Here is a 26,365-nt window from a genome sequence, read left to right as displayed (position 1 = left end):
ATAGTATCTGAAGTGTACAAAGATACCTCTGAGCCTTTAACATTCTATTAGTATGTTAATACAAATATCCGTCATGCAGACCAGAAAAACTCCTGTCTTTGGTATGTTCTCAGCCAGATTATCCCTCAAAAGTTTTTTTTTATTTAGAACCAAACCGTATTTATTCCTTATTAATTTTGAATATATCCAAGCAAATTAACAACTAGAACAGAATTTTGAGTAGTGCACAGGATTGTGGCTTTCCAGTATATTGTTCCACTGAAAGTATTCACTTCGGGTTTGAATTGAACTTCCCTTCGTACTTCGTGCTTAGCCTCCCTCGAAAGTTTCTTATTTAGGTTTGGAGGTTTTTTGGGATAACTGTTCGATTAAAGATTCGGTTCAGAGTAAATATATTTATTAAAAATGGTGTATGAAAAGACTTTACGCTTTATGACGAGTTAATTAAGCTGCCAGAAGATTTAAACAATTTTCTAGGGCATAAATGGTTCGACTCCCAACCGATTCAGTCATGAATTGGCTGCTTTCGTGCGGTTAGGGAGATACCCAGACCTCTGTAATCTTGCTGCAGAGGTTCGTCATCAATTTCATGTTATATGACGCGCACGCGTGCGTTCCTTAACCGGTTGTAGTTGGCCCAGCCTCGCATATCGTCCGGATTTTATTCGTGTGGGGAGCAGCCCCCGCCAAGCCGTTGTGATTCATGAGGCAGACAGAATGTCTGAGAGCTTTTGTTATGTTTTCCAAACATTTTATTTGCAAATGCTTACAATCAAAATTACATTTCAAAATGTGAATAGTGTGTTGTGTGTGTGTGTGTGTGTGTGTGTATGTGTGTGTGTGTAGTCCGTCATCATGGAGCATCGTTGTATCGTCATGGGTTTTGGGTATGCACCAGCTAGCATCTGGCTATATGCGACTGCCCGGCTCGGGCAGCTCGTAAGCAGACGAGTGTCCGCGTCTAGAAGCGTCTCACTGGAGGGCGCACCGCGCTCAACTTGGCGGGGCGTGCCGCTGCGGATGCCACACGACGATAGGCCAAAGGCTGGGCACGTCGCAGGTTGGCCGCGCGTCTGGCAGCCACTAGACGCGCCTGCTCGGCGGGCACATCAGCAGCGGCGTCGGCGGGCAAATCGTTGCCAGTGACATCGGGCGGTCCGTAGACCTCATCGGGCACATTGTTGGGAGCGGGCGCTGCATCGGGTGGGCCATAGACGGCATCCGGTGTGGGCTCCGCAGCAGCTGGGGCGGCTGCCTCGTCGAATGGCACCTCCGGCTTCAGTTCGTCGGCTGAAGGATATGGCGTGACGGCGGCATCCGCATCCGCTGGAGCCAGCTCCTGGCGTGCAAAGTAACGGGAACGTCCGCGGCTCAGACGCTGCGAGGAGCGCGCACGCTGCACCTGGCACTCGCTGCTGGCCAAAAGGCAGGCGGCAATCACTATCAGAACTTGAAACTTGGCCATATTGTTGAAGGGCTCTTGGTGAATTGGGTGAATGTGTGTGTCTAGGAAGCTGAAGCCGACGACTGCTGCATTTGGCAGCCAAGCGAGGCGCTTTTATACCTAGGACAGCTGTCGCAGCAGCGGTGGAAGTGCCACCTGTTCCAGCCGCGCTTGAATCTGTTTAGTGTGCGTCGCATAGTCCAAGCATGGACATCCTTTTTTGGCGCATGCTCTGACGTCGGCGGCACTATTGTGAGTGGTCGATCGGCGGGTTTATGAGCTAACGACGTGACAAGAAAGAACTAGCAGAAGAGCTGGAAATACGAATTTATAGTTCCGCCATTAATCAATCCAAAACCGGAGCGAATACTTTCAGTGGAACAAGACAGGGAAAGGCGCAAACCTGTGCACCACCAAGAATGTGTTCTAGTTTCTTAAAAACTTGGCCTTGATTGGGTAGGGCTGATTTTCAATATGCCTGGAAGAGGTGGATTAAATATCTTAAAATATACTCACATATAGATAATCAATGGAAATCTTATGTGGTTTTTAGGTTTCCATCATTAACTGATTCTGTCCCATGGATGAAATCTTCCACGTCGATAATATAGCAATAGTCAAAGGATCCCAACTTGAATTTGTTTTTTACTCTGAACCGAACCTTAAACGAAAATAGTTTTTCAAAAAAAAGCAACACAAGCTGTACATTATTTTTCTTCCAATCCAAGATCCAGCCCCATCCATATCCATGTAATTTATCTAGTCTTGCTTGGAAATAATGGAATGATATTCTTATAAAAATGTATTAAAATATATTTAGTTAGCAATATTTTCAGTAGACCGCACAGCTAAAAATTACAAAATTAAATATTTTATTAAATTTTTTAAATATATATAACATTACTAAGCTTGAATGAAATCCTAGAAAATCGGGCAGCAGATGCCACGACGCTTTTCTTGTTGGGTTTACAGCCTAGAATCTATGTAAACTTTGGTCAACAAGAGTATTGTGATAGGGCTGTGTTTAGATATTGTAAGTTACGGCTGGAACACCCATGTGGATCTATATGGCAAATAATATGGTCGGCAACATAAGACGTGACGTGCTGTGGTAGTTAGTTAATTACTCATAGCTGCCCTTGATGACCACCTCATGCAGTCGTTGATCGCATAAATATCGATTATAAGTGTTTAATAAATATTCTAACATTCAAACCCAGACATATAATGCAATTGGCAACAAGTTTTCGCTTTCAATTGATGTGGGAGTTTTGTCAATGGTTTTGGCCGACTGGAAGCTCCTTAAGCTTGCGGATCACGTAGGAAACGCATTTTATTTCCATAGAACATGGCGACGATTCGGACGTGGTGGACGTCGATAAGTAGCCCAAACACCAGAAACAAAACAAATTCAAAATATAAAAAGTATATATATAAAATAAATCAATAAATGTGATAACCGTGCGCCTAATGATGTTTCAGGCATATATATATGTATATGTCTGGGATATTACGGCTTGACATGGAACGGAACGAAATGAGACGACTCTCGCTTTCATTGCCAGTTAGCTATAGCCGGACCGAGCACCCGAGACCTTAGGCAGTTCGAGAACGTTGTATAAAAACGACAGACGCATCCGCTGCGCAAATCAGTTGAAATATATCGCCACCAGTTACGATATATACATAATGCAGTGGATATTCGCGCTAGTCCTGGCCCTTTGGGCAACCGGAATCGCCGAGACTCGCCAGATACGTATCAATCGTTATGCGGTCAGCGTGCAGGAGGATGATGTACAGCAGGCGGTGGTTAAGGAGCTGAAACCCACGCCATATCCAGCAGCTGGCTATAGACCGCAGGGACGCGCCTTCTGGCTGCCGGGCGAAGCCGATGCGGAGGCATTGCCCACTGAGGGCTCGGGCTTGGGTACAACTACAACGGAATTGCCGCTGGATGAGGGGACAACGAGCACAACGGAATCACTCGACTTGAGCACTACAACAATGACAACAACCACATTGGATTCCCTGGACGCCACGACCACATCAGCACCCTTTGAGTTTCGTTCCGGCCGCGCCTATGCGAAAGCCCCTTATCCAGCTGCAGGCTATCGACCAAGTCGCGCTTTTCGACTGCCCACCGAGCTGAATCTGGAGCTGGGGCAGCAGCAGCAGCAACAGGTGGAGGCAAGCAATGTAAACGAGACGGCTGCAGCTCCCGATAGTAATGCCAACCATCCTGTTTGCGGTGTCAGCACAAACCCACTGAAGCCCACCCCGGAGCCGGGCACCAAGGATGAGCCCGACTCGGAAAATGTGCTGATTACCGCCAATCTGGGGCCAGCCGCATTGGTTGCCAGAGCACCAACCTCCCCGGGCATACCCGTTGCCATACCCCTGCGCTCGCAGCCTTTGATTGCGGCGCCCAGGCGAGGATTTGTCTACACCACGCACGTGGAGCAGCGCTGGTGAGGCTCAGGCTGACTGGACGTCCCTCGTATTACATTGTTAACAGCTTAGAATTAATCAATCCATGTTACTCTTAGTTAAGGTGAAATATATTTGTATTCATTTGCAATCTATATACATGTATTTATGGCATTTCCTAGGGTATTCAAAGGGAATTCTAATTCCTCTCTCTCTCTCTCTGTCTCTTTTAAAATATCTTGACCAAACTCAACATTGATGATCTTAAATGATCTTCCTTTGGTTAATATAGGGACATTCGAATCAACCAACGCCCCTTTCGATTCCCATATGTTCAGACTCTTCCTCTTCCTCCATATTTGTATTCGTTGAATTATTCACAAGGAAAGCATTCCATATATTTTATACCGATTTGATTCATGTTCATTTAACTTTAGAAAGACTCTTTCGCTAAATACTGAACCGGAAACTACAAATTTGTATAATATTCATTGAAGTACTGTAAACGGATGATAAAATCTCAATGAATTGTGAGCTTTAGGAAGAGCCAATATACTGTTTGAAAATTGATAAAAAGGGTATTCCTAATGCAAATGTTGCTTTCACTTTGCGCTAAATGCCAAGTTATTGAATTCTGCGGCTTTTATATGCATATATATATTTTTATTTTATTCTGTCTTTTATTTCTTAAGTCTAAGCTTTAAATCGTAATATGTTATTTTCGATAATCGTATTTAGCATAAAAACAAACTTTAACTTGAAACCGTTCCAAAGTGCTTTCGGGTTGGAAAATCAGCGCAAATTGTGCACATAGTTAACAATCAGGGGATCATCGAAACGGGTGGGCACAATTTCTACGGAATGGACCACAGGCTGCAAGTGGGCATCGCTGTCGATGTGCGTGAAGCTGCCCAGCTGCAGTTCGTCATGTGTGGCTGTTGATGGTGGGGATGCCAGCTGCAGGCCAGCATTGACATCGACCAGCACGTATTCCGCCTCGGGCTCGACAAGGGCCAGCTCAATGGCCACATTGTTGTCACCAGCTGCCTGCGGCTGTTCGGCAATCGCAATTGTGGCATTGTCCGTGGCCAGGGCGATGGCCACATTGGGCTCAGACGAGTCCTGCGAGGATATTGTCGCATTGATGGGAAACAGTTTTGTTGTCTGGCGGTCGCTGCTCTCAATTGTGGTTGCCGTTGTTGTAGATTCACTATTCTCGGCAGTGGTGGTACCCTCCAGCTCCTGCATATAGCTAAGCGTTGTGGTTGGGACCCCGCTCTCACCGCTGCCCGCGGCGGCGGCTGTGTCGCTCTCGTCCTGCTCCTCAAGCTGTTGTTCCACCTCTGCCGGCCGCTTGGCTGGCGTGCTCAGCAGCAACAGCTTAGCCGACTTCATTGGAGGCTTGCCACCAACCACAATCAGGTCGCCCTCGATGGTGCCCGGCGCAGGATCTACACTGGCCAATCCAATTTGCACGCTGGCATCCTGGTCGCGACTCAGGGCAACGCGGTTCAGCGCGGCTTTGTGCGTGGTGCTTTCTTCTGGTGCCACCGTAGTGCTGGCAGCCTCTGCCAGCCCGTCGAATATTGTGGTTGTCTCCTGTTGCTGCTCGCTCCGTATGATAGCCGCTTGTACGCTCGCCAGGCACAGCAACAATGCCATGTAAATGCCGAATCCTTGCCACATATTTGCTGCTCTGCTTGTTTGACTCACTATTGGATTGTGCTACTAAGCGCTGACATTTTCCGACCGCGCGTATTTATAGCTGCTCAGCAATTCCTAGTGGGGACGCCCGGTTCTCCGTACCCAATCCCAGGCACCTGTCATAATTTTAGCCCTGAAGCGTTCAAATCGACGCGCTGCTTCCGCAATGCTGCCCAAGCCGGAAATGTAATTTCGTGTGAGTGTGCGATTGTGTGTGTGTGGGTGTATGTGTGTGTGTGAGTGTGGATGTGTGGTTGATTGCTTTGTCCAGCGCCTCAGTCGTGGTCATCGTGTCAACGTTGAGGCCAAAAGGCGGACATTGTTCGCTACACCTTAAACCTGCCCGTTGACCGCAATGATGGTCACAGAGTCAGACCCAAAATCGCTTTACATTCCGCCCCCAAACACCCACACCGCCCGCCCACTCGCCCAGCAGCTGTGCTTCAACACTTTGCCATGTACTTGCTTTTCTTGTTGTCGTTGTTGTTGTTGTTGGGTAAAGTTTGCGGCCAGCCAGTGCCAGTCGTTGGACATGCCGGGCACGTACACTTGGTGACTTTGTTTTCGTCTTAAATGCGAATTGAGAAAATTGAAATAAATAGCCACATGTTCTTCTACTCGTTGGGTACATATATCTATTGATATTTTATATAAATTATAGAGAGCTAAACGAACATCCTAACTTAATAACAGACTTGCCTTGCAAGGAAATTCACTTAAATGTAGAATACAATTTCTTTAATTTTACCTAATGATTGATATTAGCGAAAAGCCAGTGCTAAACTGTGTCATAAATGTAACTACTTAATATATTAACAGGCCGGAAGATTGTCCGTAAATAAATATGTACTTACCCGAAAACACACACACGCTGGAGGCATACACTTGAAAAAAATAAACAGAGGGTTAGGCAAGTAGAACTAATAAATAAATAGAATAAAACAAGGAATGACGAGTTAAAACAGAGGGAAATAAAGAGAAGACAATATATAAGTGTCAGAGTATACCATTCTTAAATCGGCATTACTTAACTGATATATGCCAATAACAATAGCTTTTTAAATCTTTGAAGACTATTACTGGGTTAAATGAAACCTTTTGACTTTGTGAAAAAGATCGAATAAAAACAATATGAACCTAAATCTGAGCCATTCCGTCTTTGTCAAATTTGGAATTTCCGAATGGTAATCAATAGCAAAATTTGAGTTTACTTAACCGATATATTCCAATTATATATATTTTTAACACTGTAGGTAACCTATAAATGTACTCGAACATTTGAAGTCTAAACTCAATGTCAAATATATATTTTAAGTAATTAGTCGACCGAAAGTTTTCAACCAAAAATGTGTAATATAATATGGGAAATTTTCTTGTAAACTCAAATATGTAAATAAAGTATAATAGAAATATAAAGCGCAACATTCGCTTTGCTTTATGTACCCTGAACCCATTAAAAATGGGTATAAGGGTATATTGTATGTAACAGGCAGAAGGAAGCATCTCCGACCCCATAAAGTATATATGTATATTCTTGATCGGCATAAATAGCAGAGTTGATCTAGCCATGTCCGTCTGTCTGTCCGTATGTATGAACGCAAGGATCTCAGAACCTATAAGAGCTAGGGACTTGAAATTTTAGATGTAGGTGCTCCTAGCTCCCGCGCAGATCGAGTATGTTTCAGATAATCGATAACTTACTCCGTTTCCAAGCAATCGATAAAAATCGATATCGATATCCTGTTTTTTTTGGACAAAATTGGTAAATAATAAGAGCTAGAGTCACCAAACTTGACATATAGCTTCTAAAATAGAATATATATATGCATTTGATATTGGAAGAAGAGGGTTCAGGGTATCCCCTAGTCGGGAGCTCCCGAGTAGAACCTCTTACTTGTTTTTTTAAAGTTAGTTGAAGAATAAGTATATTTTAGCTGAAACTTATGGAAATTGAAAAATAGAAAATATTTCATTTATGTGTATTATTTTTATTATGTATATATAAGTTTATTATCGAAGATTCAACACTACTTATGTTAAAAATACATATTGCCTTAAGTTTATGATTTATGTTGATTTTCTTGGTTGGTTTTTGGGATTTCTTTTTAACGAAATTTGGAATTTCATAAAACAAATATGTCATGCTTATATGTTGGTATAATGTATAATAATTGCATATGATCGATCGCTGTTGTACAAGTAGAGTGGGGAAATGCTTGAAATTGTCGTATTTGTATATATGTATAATGAATTTATAGTAGGTATTTATGTGGAGTATGACATGATCGACACGATTTCAATTTCGACGCCAAGTTTTAGGGTCCTAATACATCGAGATATGTGTGCTTCGTTTAGATACAAGATACAATTAGTTAAGTACAATTACGATAATTATTGTTCAACGTGTGTATTCAATGTAGATATCAGATTTGCATTTAGATATTCCTTTTTTAAGTTGGTTTAGATTTCATTTTAGATTTCTGCCTTTTAGATGGTATATTCTAATCTGTGTGTATATGGCACACGCACGTATAAAATGAATTTACGTCTACTTACAATGTAAAAAATGTTTTGGTTTGTGCTTGTCGGTATTCGAGTTAGTACTCTCTCGAAAGATTCTACTTCGTTTACTATTTCTCTTTTTTTTATTCTTTTTTCTAAACTTACAAATAGCCCAATAGCCATCGGGAAGCACGTAATGCTCACTCGCCGGCGCCGTTGCTCTCGCCATCCAACTTTCTGCTTCGTATATGTAGGGACTTACTCTCAAGCGCAATACAAATAACAAACTCAAAATTAACTTAATTATAATATCAATTGAATTATTTTTCACATTATTTTGTTAATCACATAAAAAAAACAATACATTTATACTATTAACTAAATTAAATTGTATTAAATTAAAACAATAGCAACAAAAATAATTGTAAAATATTATTTGCTATATCATTTTTCTATTGCGCTTAAAAGAATTTGGCCCAAATGACGCTGCTTAGGCAATATTATGAACCTTGGCCGACAGGCAATTGTGTACCACGAACACAACGGGCTTTGGACAACACTCCATATCCAGCTCCTGCATAGAGAGAATACGGGGTGTGAGTTCGATTGAGTAATTAATATTATGCAGGCACTCACGATTTCGCCATCATCGCCAAAATCCAAATATAGCATGCGAGCTCCGTCGTCCGCCGAGCCTTTCAACTTATCAAATGGGAATTGCCAGAGCTGCGTTTTGTTGGCCACCGCCGCAGTTGGCGTGGATGAGGCGAAGCCACCGCAATCGTATAAGAAGAAGCCCCGATTTATGTGCACAACCAATTGACACTGCCTGCCCTGGTAGAGGCAGCGAAACGAGAACTCCCGCTGCAAATTGACCGCCTGATGGGAGCCCTGAACAAGGGCACGCGCCCACGCGGCCATATCCCGATGTGTCTCCGAGCGCAGCCAGTACACCAGGACACCCCGTGCTGTGCCACAGCGCACACAAAACACCGTTGTCTGCTGGCCCTGTTAGTCAAAATGGAAATATGTTTAGTAGCCTGTTAAATGCCCTTAGCTCTGCATCAACAACTCACATTTAGGGAGGAATTGTTGCCGGCGCCGGCCAACCTTGTGGTGGCCAGCGCATAGCTCTCCAATGGACGACTCCAGGCCTCGACGGACCAGGGTGCGCTCTCGTATATCCGAAACTCGCGCTCGGTAACTGCCACAAAAATGGGCAGCCATTTGTCGCTTTCATCGGAACTCTCCGAGCTGGAGCGACCGCTGGGCTGTTGGATTAAAAAAAAAGGATCATGCTTGAAATATATATATATGAAAGCTTCAATTAATAACAGAATTCGCAACATGCTCTAGAGACTAGACTTTTGAAGAGCGATCCGACTTAAGCTCAAATATTTAAGCCCGAAATTTGAAATATGTTTAACAAAAATGCAACTTACACTTACCACCTCGCCGGCGACGCCTCCACTGTTCGAGGTGCCACTACCTCCGCTGGCCGCGCCACTGCCCCCACCACCGCCGGCGCTGCCCGAGCTGCCGCCTCCGTTTAGGCGCTTGCTCAGCCAACCAATGTGCTTGAGCTCCCCAATGAGAGTCATCAGCGCACGGTTGGCCTCGACCAGGGAGCGCTGCGTGCTGCTGCCCATGGCCGAGTGGAGCGCATTGAACCAGACCAGGGCTTCCGCGGAATCGGCCGCACGCAGAATGCACGAGTGCACGCCATCCGGCGAGTGCAGCTCCAGGCAACGGTTTTCTGCAAGCGCCAATATAGTTGAATTTAGGATTACGTGCACCGGACAAAGGCCACTTACCCGGATCGATGTACTTGAGATTGCGCGCCAGATGCGTCAGCTGCAGCGGTATGTAGCGCGTATCTGCTCGCGGCGTTGTCTTGGGCGTCGGTGCGGGCGGGGATGTCGGCGCGCCCGGACCCAATGGGCAGAGGAATGCGCGCTGCAGCTCCCAGCCCACCTCAGAAATGATGCTCGCCTTCCGAAAGTAGGGCGTCACCTCGCGCAGAAATTTAACTGCAAATACAGACATCAATATACGAGCCCATGAATATGCATGTCAATAGAACGTGTCGCCACCGGTGAGCTCTACCCAGGCACCAGGATGTGGCGACATCAACCACACAGTATTCAATCAGTCCGTCCTTGCCATCGTCAGCGTCAAACACAAACGTTGCGGCATAAATTCATTAGAGTTTCCGCTCCATTTTTATTCGATTTGCACACACGCCCAGGACAAGCTCGTCGCACACTGGGACGAATGCTTATCGAAATTGTGCACTAAGCTAATACCTAAAGCTTCTGCAATTCGAGTCAACCATTCTGAAGGTCATTAAATGCCATTCACTATTGTATATAGCTTGTAATAAGTATCTGCTTAATGGAGCTGGCTCGACGCAATGCATTCTAATCAACTCTAAAAACCCGTCCTAAATGCCTAACATTGTTTTAAATACTTATAGCAAAAATATATATAGAATGTTTGTTGAACATTTCAATATCTTACTCTCAGATCGGTTTATATAATGGCATTTGTATGTTAGACTTAACAGAAGAATATTGTAAATATTCACTTAGGTTTAATTAAAGTTGTTTGCATACTAACAGTAAAATTGAAAAAAATCTATAAATGTTTCACTAAGTTTTCAATAGCATGTGCGCCAGTGTGCAGCTTCTATGCAAATGCTGCTGGCAGGTGGCTTGAAGTAGATATATACACGTTTATCAGACTCTCGAGTCCGGTGGGTGTGAGTTCCGCCCACAACATTTGCACATTTCCGTTGGCGACGTTGTTGTCGTTCGAGTGATTTGGAAATTCAATTTTCACACTTAATGCCAACTGTTGGCAGCGGCTGGCGGTTTCGGGGGCTAAGTCGCTTTATGCGGCTCAATTCGTGCGCTTAGCCCAACTAATTAGAGCAGACGGCATCAGGGCTCACATAACCGTCTCACAGTCCCCGCAGCACGGACCCGCCCGCACTCCTCGACGCATCGCCACACTAATTGCTTGGCATTTACGTGCACCAAAGGGTTATGAGTGGACGTTGCCTAAGCTCGCAGCTCGGTAAACACTTACATACAAAAATATGTAACCGACAACCAACAGACCGACAGGCAGACAGACAGACAAACAAACAAGCGAGCATAAGGCACAAAAAAAAGGTTGCCTATCGTGAGGCGCTGCTGGGATCTGGCGCCGGGCTGAGCGGGTGAGCGGGTTAGCGAGAGCTGGGCACGAGAATTGGTAAGCTTGAAGTGCACTAAAAGGCAAACAAGCCGGGGCACAACGCAAAAGTTTAGAAACAACAATAACAACTGTAATAAGTTGTGCAAACTTTTGCATTTCAGTGCAAATAAAGTTGCAGTCGCAGAAAAAAGGAATAACACACATACATATATAAAACAATCAAACTACAAATGCTGTAAGCCAAATGTAAACTGCTCTTTAGGCTATGTTGCATGCGTGTATATGTATGCAAGTATATGTAATGTACTATGCTTTATAAACAAATAACCCCACATGACCTGCACACAGTTTGAAAGCCAGAATGACTATAAAAATAAACCAATTGCTATAGGTATATCGTTAAATGAAATAACTACAAAATAAACACTTATCCACCTTTAATGCGTTTTTTTTAACAGCACAATATGCCTGTTCTGCTTTTCATATATTTGAACAATTAAACAGAATCAAATCAGACGAAGCTGTCGTATTTATTCTTTTAGCTTTCCTTCTCCGAGCTGACGTTGATCCGATATTCGTATTTTTATACAAACTCACTATCTGAACTCACCATCGCAAATACAACTCCAGACGAGACGCAATGGGCAGCGGTTTTTTTTGGTACTACTGTCACTGCTTTTGATCTGACATTGTTTCGCCATTCATATTTTTATACAAACTCACCATCTAAACTCACCATCGCAAATACAACTCAAGACGAGACGCAATGGGCAGCGGTTTTTTTTGGTACTACTGACACTGCTTTTGATCTGACATTGTTTCGCCATCCATATTTTTATACAAACTCACCATCTGCACTCAGTAGCTTATACCCACCTTAATTCCGCAGCCCTATTTGTGATACATTGATCCGCTATTTATACCAACTCACCATCTGCACTGGGCCGCGTCGCATTTTCAACTAAACCCAGCTGCAATGGGCAGCCCTATTTATGTTATCGGCTCTTCTTCTTGCGAGCTTACTTTGATCCGCTTTTATATTTCTACACAAACTCATCATCTGCACTTGACCGCGGCGCAGCTTTAACTGAAGCCTGCTTTTATATTTTGTATGAAAGCACATACAAAGATACACACAAACACATATACAACTCTCTTGTTTGCTTAATTTGTAGTCAAAAATACATTTGCAGATTACAAATGCGAAAATGATATGAAACACATAGATTATAACTGTGACCAAATTTAAAAATCAAAAGTTAATATTTCTAGTAAAAGAAATCGAATTGTTAATGTTTATACACTTTTGGGTTTGCCTATTATCAAACTTGGAAGTGTGAAAAAATAGAGCCGAGTTTCATGTACATGTGCTACTTTTATGTGAGGTTAAAAGGTATGACTTGTCAACGCCGGGTAATACCCGCTATTGCTTTTATATAGAATGGGTTTAAAAGTAAATACACACATTTAAAATGTTCTAGCGATTAGATAAGTTGAAAATTAAAATGTGTTAAGCTATTTGTTTTCGGAGTAGCAAAAGTCTGGCCATCGAGCACAAGGGGGCAAGTTTTTTACACCTTTGGCAACGAAGCGATAAGCTGGCGGCACCTGACCGCCTGCATAAATCAAGCCGGAATAGAGCCAAAGTGGGCGTGGCCATGGGCGCACAAATATGATATCAAGTGCAGGCGGCGCTGCTGCCGCTCCCGCAAATCGTGCGTTAAAACTTTGCGCAAAGTTTTTAGAGTAAAATCTCACGCGCTGCGTTCCGGAAAGGAAGAAGAATTTACTTCGTCCCCTTGAACGGGGGAGCCCGGCTTTGGCGGGACTGGGATGCGGGCGGCCCAGTGAACACACTTGGACGGTTGGCATGCCCACAAAAGTATGCCAAGCTGTAAAAACCATTGCTAATGGACTTTTGGTAGGCAGGCAGTGACAGGGACTGAGAAGAAGTCGAAGGGGGAGGCGGAGGCAGATGCAGAGGCAGAGGCAGAGGCAGAGGCGGGGGCAAAGACGGTGCCTGAATACGTAGCCAACTGTCGTCGACGCTTTTTGCCTGGGCGACGAAATCTGCCGTTGACATTTGGCAGTTGGAGTTTGGATTTTGTGCAACTGGACGGCAAAAGTTGGCGCCCAGAATCCCAGTTACAGCCGCCAGCTTATTTAAATTACAATAAGACGGCTGAGACGCGGCAGCTTTTGGCCAAAACTGGATAGAAGCGAACGCCAGAGTCTGGCAAACGACTTGGCCAAGTTGTAAATTCAGGTTCGAGCTGAACACGCAAACGGGCAGGGAAATGGGAACCTGAACCTAAACGTGGACAAGGAGCCAACCCAAGCCGAAGCAGATCGCTGTTAAGCTTGTCGCCGCCCATTTTCACTATGCGATTGCCATTTTGGCTGTGATTTGGATTGGGATTGTCATGGTAATGCTAATGGATGCTTGTGCCATTTTACGTGCTTATAGATCTGGGGCACTTTAATTTAATGAATAGCCCCATTGAAATTATGAAAGCTGCCTAAATAAGCGCAATCCGCAATAACAAGAGACGCACTTACTGTGCGTCGTGTGGCAGGAGATATTAGCTGGCCAATGCAGAATGTAACAAGGTAACCAGTTGAAGCATAGAGAATATATATATATATAAACAAATTTGCATGTACTTTATCTCTTTTTTTATGATTTTACAGCTGAAAATTAAGATGATAAAGCCAACTTGATTTATTAACCTTAACCCTTTAAGACAGTTATTATATATGTATAAAAGACTAATAAAGACTATTTCCTTGCCCATGCGCAACCTGGGTCAGACTCTTAATAGTATAAATAAGTATATATCAAAGAAGTTTTTGACTTAATTACATTGACAATTACATATTTCTACAACAGTTAAGGACTAAACACAAATTGATTGTTAATATTTTTACATCTTTGAAGAAAGAGATATTTTACAAACTATTGCCTTATTTTAAATATTTGTTGTTTGCGCATATTAAATGTAAAACAACACACCCAAGAAATGTGCTCTATGGTGAAAAATGTAAGAGCATCGAATATGCGGCAAGTGGCTTTTGATTAGTTTTTCAGCATTTATTCGCTCTTCATTTTGGGGCGACGAAACTTTTGGCGAAATGGATCAACGACATGTGCGACCAGCTCATCAGCTACGTAGCATGCGGCTCACGTTAGCGATGACGACGACGACGGCGACGACGACGGCGACGACAAAGCCGTCGTCATGGGCATGGAAACGGACGTGGACGGGGACGTGGCCGTTGGAACGTGCCTTGAGGGCAACGAGGGGCCGGCTGAGGGCTGTTTCATATTAAAGCGGCGTTAACATTGAGCTTGATGGCTGCTTTGATGGGCTTCGATACGTTTTTAAATGCGCAAATATTGCGACTTGTGTCCCATTTGCATTGGCTGGGCAAGAGTTATTATCGTTATCATAGCCGAAAAATAAGCGCAGTTGACCTTGCGACCGTTACTGAATTCTGATGTAGAATCCCTCAGCGCCAGCTAACAAATGTAATGCGCTATAAAAGCGAGTGCACCCACAGCAGCCAGTCACATACCGTTAACGTACGTTCGACGAGCAACATGCAAATCTTCACCGGAATAGTCCTGATGCTACTGCTGGCTGTGTCCATCTCGGCAAGGCCACAGCGGCGCCAGCTGAAGAGCCAGCGTCAGGTGGAATTGGCCAGCACACCGTATCCGGCAGCTGGTTTCCGGCCAAGAATACCCTTCGATCTGCCCAGCGAGCGACAGCCCAAACTGGAGGAGCCACTAGCCACAACAACAGCGGCAGCGACTACCAAGATCGCAGTGGAAGATTTCGGCACCACAGAAACGCAGAGCACCACCGAGTTGTTGGAGCAGGATGTGCAGATAAATACACGCACACCGGCCAATACCTATGGTGCACCCGAGCAGTCAGCGTCTAGTCCAGACGACACTGTTGAGGTGGTTGCCCAGGCGCCTGCTCGAGACTTTCAGCCACCCGTACGCGAGGCTGTGGAGGATTTTGCCGCTGTTGCCGTTGATGGCATTGCTACTGAGCAGCAGCCTGTTGCTGATTTGCCTGCCCTGGACCAGGCCGAGACGCCGCTGAGCAACGATGAAGAGCTGCCGGCCACCGAGATTGCCATCAAGGCGGCAGCCACACCAGCCAGCACTTACGGCGCGCCCAATACGCCCGCCAGCAGCTATGGCGCTCCCGAGCTCGAGGAGCCCGACAACGAACTGGAAACGGACGAGTCCCAGGTGGAGCTGGTCGAGGAGGCCGAGGAGGCCGAGGAAGAGCTAAACGCTGCGGCTCTCGGCCTGGCCAGCGGTCGCCTGGTTCTGCTGCCCATTAACGCCGCCGGCGCCCAATTCGGTCGCCTCATCCTAGCCGTGGAGCAGCCCAAGCAGCCCAAGCTCGGGCGCCAACGCATACGCAGCGAACGCTTGCGCCGTCGCCACTAAACCAAACCAAACAAAACCCAACTCTCTGACAAGCGAACCAGCAATTGTATTAAATATTTGTAGCCAGCCTTTATGCACTTGTTTGTTCTTTGTTTCCAGCTGTTGGCCACAGTCCACAGTTGCCAGGTTCGGCATTGGAATTGGAATTTCAATTGGCTGCATCGGAGTCAATTCCATGAGCGTGTATTTGCACAGAAGGAAGTTGGCTCAGCTAAATTGTTCTCTATGGGCCATTGCATTGTTTATGCGTACTGTTTGCCTTGGAGCTTAGCCGTCCAACTCGTCTACCCCCCCCCCCCTCTCTCTCTCTCTTCTTCTATTCTTCTCTTTGCTCTGCGCAAGCAATCGCCTAATTGATGCCTCTTGCAATTGCTACACAAGTCCGTGAATGTCTCTGGCAGGAAAGAGCTGAGACTTCTTTTGATTGGGCGAATTACTTTTACTTGTATATAAAGCACATCTAATGCAGCTCTGTATACTTGAGAATTGAATTGCAAAAGCATATTAACTTAGTTCAGTCCCAGTTATACCAGTTATATGCCAGTCAATACAGATTTTTTATCTGGTACATCAACTGGCCTGGATAAATGCTTATTAAAGTGCAATTTGCCTTTGCGATATTTTAGTCAACTTCTAGAGTCAAATTTGATTCAGGATTTGACTTTATCCAAGGGTATCTGCCTGTATTTCCATGGCTGCGTGTAGTATATGCCGCATGCCACTTCAACAGATGAAAATATAGTGCGTAGCATTTATTTCCATTCGCAAGGCGGTGGCAACTGCTGTGCCACGCCCACCGCCATACCGCCCAATGGCATGGCAACTATGTATGTATTTTGGGTCCATTTGATCAAATGGAAAGAAAACTTTTCTCATTACTCATTGCCAAGCCAAGGCAAACAAACAAACCGACGAGCCAGCGAACCAACGAGTCGGGCCAACAAACCAGCGTAACTAACGGCAGTCAACAGCTAAGAGTCAACTGGCAAGCCGTGCGGGGGCTGTTGATGGGGGATTTATAACAGTATACAGCTGCAGCAACAGCAGCAGCAGCATCAACAAGAGCAACAGCATCAGCCGGCAGTAGCTTCCATGTTGTGCTGACTAATCCCACGAATGCACCGTGCCAGCTACACTGACAAAAATGTAATACTCACTAGGAAATACAAATATAATGCTGAACAAATTTTGACAAAATTCTTAATGGTTGAATATAACCGATAAATTAACCAACTAATTGGACTTAAATATATGGCATTCTGATAACAAGCCTCGCCGAAGGAAGCTGTGCATTAAGGATCTTCACTGACCCAATCATGTTGGAACATGGAAATACTTGAAATATATATAAACATTCATGATTACCCACAGTTATTTAATAACTTAAATTCGTATTAGCTTAATCTGAGCATAATGCAAAGATTTTCTTGCAACTTCCGACCCTTTTTTTTTACACTGTATCGCATGAGTTGCGAACTTTGAGCGCGGAGTCCTTGTTAGTTCAACTCACTCAATGGCACTTTTTAAGCACACACACATGATTTATCTAGCTGTTTTTTGTATTTTTATCTCTGTCCCAGCAGTGAACAAATGTTTTGGGCAAATAACAATGTGAGCATTTAACATGGCCAAGGCTACGGAATGGCTGTGGGTACGTACCTTCCAGATCCACCACGCGACCGGCACGCTTCAGGGCACGCACTGCCTCATCGTGGGTGGCATCGCGCAGCTCCTCGCCGTTCACGGTTAGAATGGCATCGCCCACGTAGAGGCCTTTGGCTTGGTCGGCGGCCATGCCCCGAAAGATCTTCGAGATGAGAATGGGCATGCGATTCTCGCGACCTCCTTTGATGGATATGCCCAGACCGTTGTTGTCGGACTTGATGATGCGTACGTGGCGCTTCTGATTGGCCACATGATCAGGTACATCGCACATGTCCAGGCCAACGGCGTCCGCATTGTTATTGTTATTCAGACAAAGATCGCCGTTGTCGTTGTTGCTGCTGCCAGTGCCAGTGCCAGTGCCCACAGAGCCATCCAGTTCGGTGTCCTGAACAGCCATGCCCTGCAACGAGGCAGAGCTGGGCAACGTGCCATTCTGACTGGCGCCTCCTCCGCCGCTGTGATTGCTTCTACAAAAGCCACGACAAAGGTTAACCCGTAACCTCTCCGCCTCGCTCGCTCTGTTGATCATACATACCCCAGTGTGCCGTTTAGGGTTGTGGATTGGCTGTCGCTCGAAGGAGGCGTAGACTCGCACGACTCATCCAGACTCACGGCTAGAAAGTCCGTTTCCAGCGTTACCATCACACGGTACCAAGAGCCGCGCACGCGCGTCTCCAAATTACCGCAACGCATTCCCGACGGCGACGGCGAATGCTGCTGAGGTATGGGCTGTTGTGCCGCTGGCGGCGCACGGCCCAAGCTCGACGATTCCACCATGACGCTAGCTTACAATGGCTGTCCAACACGTCAATCTACATGGCAGCGTCTGCGCTAGCTGAAATAAACCACAAACAAATAAAAGGATTTGAATATGAAGAGTTCTTACATATAGAATATTTCAATCCTCGATTCATTTACTGTTTATATATTTTTTATATAATATTATAATTATCCCTAGCTTAAATCGCTGATCATAATAAAATTCCATATAAATTAGTTTTGGCCATTTCTGATTAGTTTTTGTTTTTTTTTTTTTTTTGTGCTCCTTAAATATGATATATTGCAGTTAAAACTACAACTTCGTATATTTCACTTTGACTTTAACATTCTCTTTTACTTTGACTCGTACATAAACGCCGCATTTCTTTGCGATTCTCATTAAGTGAAGCATTACGTAATCAATTGTCTTGTTGCTGTCCTCTCCCCATTGAAACACCGAAACTAGAATTGCAAACTTAGTAATTTTCGTAAAATAGAAGGTAAAGAGAGTACATTTAATAAATCCACTATTTCCTCGGCCATTTTATTGTTCTTCGATACAACAGACCACCTTGTTGAATTCAGAATCAATGTAGAAAATGTTGCTCATTGGCACCTTCATTTCCTTTGTCTTGCCGAAGAGCATTAGTCAGGTCAATATTAATTTGGACAGCCGGCTGTCAGAGGTGAAAACAATTGGGGTTTAGTGGAACTCAAATGAAGTGTCCGCAGGGCAACCACAAATTTGGACAGGATGCCACAACATTTGTCATTGTTTTGCTGACCAAGATTTATTGCATACCACGCACACTGGTCCCAAGAATAAGTAGACCAAACAGCAACTAGAGAACCAGTGGGAAAGAGCGAGAGCGTGAGAAACAAAGAGAGAGAGAGAGAGAGAGAGAGAGAGAGAGAGAAAGAGAGATAGACAGACACAAATAGATGGTATGCAAATGCAGCGAATTGTGCGCATCCTGTGCATCCGTCGCACTCAGATCCTTTGCAGCAACAGTCGGCAGCAGTTGCAATTACGCATCTTGTCGCCGCCGCGGGGGGAGTTTTTGTCTGATTTTGTTTTTGACAAGTGACTGTTCCCCTGTGCCGCCCCCTTTGGCCCAGCCTCAATATACGCAGCCATGAGCAGGCAGACATCAGCTCCTCGTTCTTTCCTTTTGTGTGTGTGTGTGTGAGTGTGTGGCATTTGTATGTACATTTCCGCTGACGCTTGAGCAGGAAGTAATTTTGCCACTGCACTCGGTCTTCGGTCCTGGCGTTGTTGCTGCCGCTGTCGCTGCCTCAGCCAACGTCGACGTTGACGTCGCCTGAGTCTGTTTACTTTGCAATTTATTGTGCAACATTTGTAATTATTATTGCAATGCTGCATACTTCTTGGCACTGCCTGTGCCCCTCAGCTCCCCATGAAGCCGTCAGGCAAGGCTGGCAAAAAGTTTTTGAAAAGCGCCAAGTGTGCGAATCCTTGAGACGGCAATGAAGACGACGACTGCGTCGGGGGAGGCAACGGAGACGCACACCAGATGACGACGAAGATGACAACACACTCATAATTGTAAGCAAACAGAAAAATATAGCAATACACACATACACACACACACACCCACACACACACAGCCTTGTATTTAATTAGGGCAGTTCAAGAAGTCTGCGAAAACAACAAGCCAGAGCTATAAAACAAATACAGAATTATTGCATGCATCAGCGTTACAGAGGCCTGCCCCTTGGTGGGACCCATAATCTCCAGTAAGTGCAGCATTGCGCAGCTTACAATCTGGTCAGAATTAAATAGTTTTAAAGTGGACTTAATGAATGCTTTTTAAAATGAGACAACAAAAGGGCTTAAAACTTTTTCGTATAAAACAGTTTTTTGTCGTTTTATTTTTTAAAAGCTTAAGCCCAAAAGCTTTTAAAAGTTATGTCTTTCCATATATAAAAGAGATTGTGCATTATGTCTAATAGTTGATCAATGCCCAGAAGCGCAGCTGAAATATGGTAAAAAACTTCATTTTGGGACGAAATTAAGCACAAAGACGTGGTATTAAAAAATGCAACCTGCAAGTAAGGTAAATAATGGTGGTCAATGTTTATATGCAAAACCTCAAGACAGGCAAATAAATGTGCATTACGAGGAGAGCTCAGTTGTCTGAGCGTCGGACTAACCAGTGTGAGGTCGCTGGTTCAACTCATGCGGCAACTTGAGTGGCTAACATTATACAATTTACAAACAATATCAACATTTTCCACATTATTTCTGTATAACAGTTAATCTATTCAAATTTAAACTCTGTTTTACTATCCAATCTGGACAGTTCCTTGCGGTATTGCAACGTACCACATAAGTTAAAATACTGAGCTGACTCAATAAAACATTGTTTGACAAGATTGCTTAACAGCGCAAACAGTTTGTCGGATAATGGGATTACGCTCATTGCCGCCCTCGTTGGCAAACAGTTTTTGCCACTTTATGGCTGGCAGCTTCGCCAGTTAGCACATCCAGCCGAGCAGGCGACTAATCAACGCGCTGTGACTAATTAGACGAGGTCCGTCCGTCCGTGCCCCGATCCAAAATCACACCGAAATATTAATAGCTTGCGGCACATACAATGTGTTTGCAGGCAAAGCTTAACCCAAGGGCCGCCGCCCCGCCAATTGTGGAGCGAAGTTGTTTTTGTTTGTTTCATTTTTTATTTGTATTTTTTTTCTTTTTTTTTTGTGCCTAATAAGCGCCGGACGTCGCTTGTCGCCGCTGCCGTCGGCCGTCTGCGGGGCCATTTTTCATGCTGCGCTTTGGCTAATTTAATGCTAGGCGGTCATAAATTATGCGGCCCCGAAAAGTAGGCAACAAAAACGAAAAAAGGGAAATGAAAAAGCCTGGGAAATGGCAGCAGCTGCTGCAGCCAGCACAAAAACTCTCACACACACGCACACACACACACACACATGTGTTTTCAAGTTGCATTCAACTCGAAATTTTTATGCGCGCTTTTCAGTAATAACGTTTCTTTTTTTTTGCAGCTGTTTTTTTTTGGTTTTGTTTTAAACTTTTTCATCGCTGCATTTTGCTTTTTGAGCCAATTTTTTGTTTTTTTTTTTTAAGATGTAAAGTGTGTGAAACATTCCAGCGTTGGGGTGTGTGTGCGTATGCATGTGTGTGTGTTTTCATATTGATATATGTGCATGTATATGAGATGGAGCGAGGTGGTAAATACGCAAGTATTTGCCACGACACTTTGCCACAGCTCCAACCCCAACCCCAAGTTCGACCCCGACTCCAAGCACCCAACACCAGCTCCTGCTCTGCATTGTATGTGTGTATGTATGATGCATGTATGTGTGTGTGTGTGCCTGCGTGACTGTGTGTATGGGAAGTTTTGTGGCTACGCCATCAAAAAGTCATAAAATCATAATTTGTAAACGAGAATTTATTTCGAAAAATATTTATGGCTTGCTCCTTTGCTATTCCAGCCGCGAGCATTCGCGGAATTCACCCACAACCGAGCAAATATGCCTCTGTGTGCGAGTGTGCGAGTGTGTGTGCGTGTGTGTGTGCGGATGTTCCTCGCTTCATTACAGTCCTGTCTGCTGATGGCACCCAATTGCGTTGTCCTCTTCGGTCTTCTGGCCATTTGCTACCATTAATTTGATGCCAACCTTGGCAAACGTTTTTCCGTTTCCGTTCCTAATCGGCTCTCTAGATAAAGCGGTTCAATTGACTTTATGCACTCGCATATAACAAACAAGCTGCATGGGAAAGTCAAGTCCGTAATGCACTTAACAGATAGGATCTGATTGAGTTCGCCAACTGACGCAAGCTGAAGCAAATATATTGGTATAGAGTTTAGCTATGATTTATCCTTACTTGCAGTAAGGTTATTAAAAGATACATTTTTGAACTCTTGCTTAATCGCTTGGCCTAGCTCTTAGCAGCGGGTAGCTATAAATGATGATAAATGAAAGATACTTGATCTGTATATGCTATTCTGTAAGCTACATAAGAAATTGGCTCAAAAACCAAGATTTCGATATCGAATTATTTCGATTGCTAGGGAAGCGGCAGGTTATCGATTATCGGAAACACTTGTACTGCGCGGTCTCCAGCTCTTATAGGTTATGATTTAAATATTGTAAAAGACTCACTAACGGCATTCAGATGACTATAGTTTTGGAGCTCATGATTATTTTCACAAATCAAATGTTCTTTAGTCGATTATTTCGTTTATATTGTTAGCACAGCCCCATTCCGTTATCTTCAATAATTACAAGCACACACACACACACACGCTCGTACTCCCACATGACCTGACGCTAACGCTTGGCCTTGACACCACCAGCCACTTGCCACTTGCCGCTTGCCGCTTGCCGCTTGCCACCAGGCACCAACCAGCAGTGGGAGTTGGAGTGCGACTCCAGGCACTTTTTGTCCACCACGCAGGTCCTGCCACCGCCCACGTAGTCAATCCGTGCGGTGTGCCTCTTAATCATTCTTAACAATGCCGCGTTTGGCGTTGCCTTCGATGTGGGCAACTGGTGGAAATCGATATACGTATAATATATAAAAATATCTACATAATGTACTGCATATACATATGTAGGTATAAATTGCACACTAATGATCTTTACATACACATAATGCGCAAAATTTCATACACACACACACACACACACTCACACCCACACAGGGTGGGGAGACTGCGGCCTTTGGGATAATTTAGCTGGGATGCTGCTTCAGTCATTTGGTTGTTGTATTTCTTGTTCTTGTTGCGAGCAAGTCAAATAGGAGCAAAGTCCTTTTTAGACTAGGTAAATATAAACATTTGAGGTTATGAACACTTTGCTAGAGATTTTATCTTAAAGGTTTCTCTTAAATTTATAATAAAATGATTTTTTTGTTGTAGTCTGTAGTTAGAGATATACATACTTTTTATCGTTTTAAATGTGAGCATAAGCGTTTAGTTTTATGTTTCCTTCAATTCGATTTAAAGTGCAAATGAAAGTTCGTTAAATGTACAAATATAATGTATGCATGTTTGTAATATGCCCAAAAAAAAAAATTTATTTATTTCATGCACGAATACAAATTTGATTGTAAAGTGTATCTGACTTTGTAAATCCTAAAGACCATGAATATTGACAAACGCCAAAGAAAATTCGGCTTAAGCTTTGTTGTTGCAAGCAAAGCTTAAGCCAGCTTGTTGTTGTTGTTCTGCTCAGGTCCGCCCACTTATAAATCCGCTCGTGTGTTTTCGTATTGATATGTCACGTGGGTAACCACAAAGCCGCCACTGCGACTGATAAAAGCCAAAAACAAACCTTAGAGACAGACTAACACAGATTACTCCGCAGCCCCTGCTGGCCATGTCAAACCATGGCGACCTGACCTGGCCCAGCCTGACAAATTATTCAGCATTGATTAATTATGAAAATGCGTTTATATTGATTGTTGTGTGTGTGTGTGTGTGTGGGTGTGTGTGTGTTTGTTTGTGTGCCCAGTGCCAGCGTCCAACTTGCGTGCTTGTTTATGTATATTTGTTGGACTCTGGCATGGCACACACAACAATGGAGACCTGGCCCATAACAATTACCAACTGCTGATTGTGCCTGATGTTGGGATTATTATGTATTGCCGCTGGCTGGCAAAGCGGGAATGCAAATCAGGCGAATATGCCAAATGAAGCAAATGAGACAAGCCGTGGCTGTGCGGCTGTACCGCTGTGGGATTGGGTCTAGGCTTGAACCTGGTCTGTAATCTTTTGGAGGTAGGTGGCAGCAAGAGCTGCGTCGCCTTTTCCACTTATTAATTGCCAGTGTCTTGGCATAATTTCCACTCATTTGTCTGTTGAATGCAAGTGGCTGCCATTGTTCCACAAAAGTCAAGAAGCTGCTCACGTACACACTGCGAATGGGGGGGCCGACAAGCAGGAGAGTGCGGTGGGTGGAGGGTGGAGCGGGGAGCGGGGAGCGGGGAGAGTCTAGGCGGTTGAAATGCAAAATGTGATGATGCAGCTTCATTAAGTGCAATTTAAGTGCAATATCTTTCTTGCTACGCTCCACTCAGCTCTCAGCTTCGTTGAGCTGCTGAAAGGCATGTTAACAAAAGGTGTACGAACCCAGACGGGGGTTGGGGGCGGTGGCAAGAAGCTGAGCTAACTGAATGATGCGAATGAGCACAATGTTCTCGTTCTCGTTCCCTTGCCCGTTCCCGTTCCTGTTCCCTAATGCTAGTAATTGCACAACGCTCTGATTTAGTTGGGCGCAATTTGGGTTTTTGTCTCGCTGAAAATGTTAAGCCAAAAAGCGGATTATGTCTTTTCACATGTAATTTACACGTTGAATTTGAAAGTGACCTTAGAATTGTAAATGGTTTTAGTTAAGTTTTAGAAAGATCGTGTTTTCATACTGGCGGATTACAGAGAAGACGAGAATTAAATACTGTGGATCCAAAAACTAATTTGTTATTTAATCATTCCGAATAGACATTTTTCATCACTTTAAAAGCAAACATCTCGTAGTTAACTGTGCGAGTGTTCTTTAGCTATATTTATCTAAAGTGCTTCTTTATGGTCTCATTTTCCCGTTTCAACAGCTATTGCTGAGCTTTTATTATAGACTTAAGTCTTAGAATCATTGAATGAATCATCGTGGCAAGTTCTTAGCGTTCACAGAATCCACAGCAAAGAGAAAAGAAATTACAGTTATCTGTCAGCACATATCGTCAAAAGCATGTCAATTATGACTTAAATGCTTAATGCTAAAGCCGGCGAGAAAGACGCTGGGCGAAGGACAGTGCCTTGACAGGTGGCAGGGGTAGTGTCAGGGGTATGATGGCAAAGTGGCAACGCCAACGCCAACGCAAACGCCGCTGATGATGTTGATGAATGCCGATAGTAAACGGAATTAACTTTCACGCAACATAACGGCCACGACGTCAACGTCGGCGACGACGTCGACGACGACGCTCCAACAACTTGAATGAAAGAAAAAGCTTACGCTAATAGCAGACGACGCTGCAGAGCACAACTGGCAAAAGCTTTTCGGCAAAGCGCGCGTAGTAAATGTGCGGGTGTAGGTGGAGCATGGTAGATGAGCGGGCGGGCGAGTACAAATGCGGCTGGTTTAACTGGTTGTATGGCTGTGGGTGGCTGATAGGGAAGCGAGGGGAAGGCAAGTCAAACAAACGACGCCGATGACATCGGCGCAGCCGACATCGCTGCGCTTGGGCAAAGCTTAGCCTAAAAATGTTTGTAAATTAATAAACAAATCATGGCCCGCCCCCTTCCATACCTTATCAGCTCGGAGTGTTTGTAATTTTAAATGCTTTTTGGTTCGACGAAAAACAATTAATGCAAAACTTGGCAGCAACTTGGGGGGACAATGGCGCATGCGCTAAAACTTACTGCACTGAAGCATTTCTATACACTCACGCACACAATTACAGCACGCGACATGTCAGTGTATGTGTATGTACTAAGGATTTTCAATGTAAATTTATATTTATTTTATTACACTGTTCGCAATTTTGGAAATTTTTAAATACCAGTTTGATGTTATTTAATGAACACAGACAGAGCACCAGTAGCTAAACCGACAATGGCAGCCAATTAGCAACTATTATTATTTTGTCTAGCGCTTTTTTTTTATTATTATTGTTTGTGTAGCAAAAAGCTACGGCGGCGACAACGGCGCAAGCTTTGTCTACGACAGCGCGCAGCAAACCCGTTACCGTTAGAAAATGAATAGCGACTGAGGCCGAAGTTGGAATGCTGAAACAGCCAGCACCAAGCGGCGCTTGGCAAAAGCTTTCACTGCCAGCGTCGGCGTTGGCGTCATTATTATTGGTGATGGAGTATATTAGTATGGGTGTTGCTATTGCTATTGCTTGGCCAGCACTAATACGATTAACAGTCAAGTTAACAGTCATCTGTTATTTAGTAACAGCCGAGAGCAGTGCTGCCATACTACTCGTTTTTAGTGGCATATAGTGATGCCACACTGATTGCATAGCTGGCAATGCTGTAAGTTTACAGCTAACACAATTTGGCGCCTAATTTGAACTATGATGAGTCATCTTAAGTGCAATTGGTGCTAAATGCGTAGAGAATTATGTAGTATAAAATAAATAAAACAAAATCGATTTCTGTGTAGCTAACTAAATAAATAAAATAAAATCGATTTATGTG

The 26,365-nt window shown here is 44.2% G+C and overlaps 5 protein-coding genes across 8 annotated transcripts; 2 read left to right on the top strand and 3 right to left on the bottom strand.

Annotated features, from left to right (window-relative positions):
• Nucleotides 1–770: 770 nt before the first annotated feature.
• On the bottom strand, nt 771–2,205 carry LOC115767728. Its single transcript, XM_030712042.1, has one exon. It carries the CDS (start codon nt 1,463–1,465, stop codon nt 962–964), a length of 504 nt encoding a protein of 167 aa, XP_030567902.1. The 5' UTR covers nt 1,466–2,205; the 3' UTR covers nt 771–961.
• An 852-nt stretch (nt 2,206–3,057) lies between these two features.
• On the top strand, nt 3,058–3,965 carry LOC115768520. The gene has a single exon (XM_030713114.1). It carries the CDS (start codon nt 3,134–3,136, stop codon nt 3,914–3,916), a length of 783 nt encoding a protein of 260 aa, XP_030568974.1. The 5' UTR covers nt 3,058–3,133; the 3' UTR covers nt 3,917–3,965.
• A 698-nt stretch (nt 3,966–4,663) lies between these two features.
• Nucleotides 4,664–5,557, bottom strand: LOC115770015. Its single transcript, XM_030715070.1, has one exon. It carries the CDS (start codon nt 5,555–5,557, stop codon nt 4,664–4,666), a length of 894 nt encoding a protein of 297 aa, XP_030570930.1.
• A 2,927-nt stretch (nt 5,558–8,484) lies between these two features.
• Nucleotides 8,485–25,904, bottom strand: LOC115769499 (beta-1-syntrophin). Of its 4 annotated transcripts, none has more exons than XM_030714323.1 (8): nt 25,470–25,904; nt 17,950–18,249; nt 17,409–17,881; nt 9,892–10,107; nt 9,520–9,833; nt 9,154–9,348; nt 8,714–9,085; nt 8,485–8,651 (listed from the first exon to the last, which is right to left on the bottom strand). In XM_030714323.1, the coding sequence occupies exons 2-8, from the start codon at nt 18,189–18,191 to the stop codon at nt 8,568–8,570; spliced, it is 1,896 nt and encodes a 631-aa protein (XP_030570183.1). In that variant the 5' UTR covers nt 18,192–18,249; nt 25,470–25,904; the 3' UTR covers nt 8,485–8,567. The 4 variants fall into 4 exon arrangements, with proteins under 4 accessions (XP_030570183.1, XP_030570211.1, XP_030570193.1 ...); XM_030714351.1 differs by having other exon boundaries at nt 9,526–9,833; XM_030714333.1 differs by having other exon boundaries at nt 25,583–25,904.
• On the top strand, nt 14,414–15,749 carry LOC115768588. Its single transcript, XM_030713238.1, has one exon. The coding sequence runs from the start codon at nt 14,811–14,813 to the stop codon at nt 15,747–15,749; it is 939 nt and encodes a 312-aa protein (XP_030569098.1). The 5' UTR covers nt 14,414–14,810.
• Nucleotides 25,905–26,365: the final 461 nt, after the last annotated feature.

Source organism: Drosophila novamexicana, unplaced genomic scaffold (assembly GCF_003285875.2).
Source record: "Drosophila novamexicana strain 15010-1031.04,08,12 unplaced genomic scaffold, DnovRS2.1 tig00000009-arrow-pilon, whole genome shotgun sequence".
Classification (NCBI taxonomy): Eukaryota; Metazoa; Arthropoda; class Insecta; order Diptera; family Drosophilidae; genus Drosophila; species Drosophila novamexicana.
This window is presented reverse-complemented; position numbering and strand designations above follow the sequence as displayed.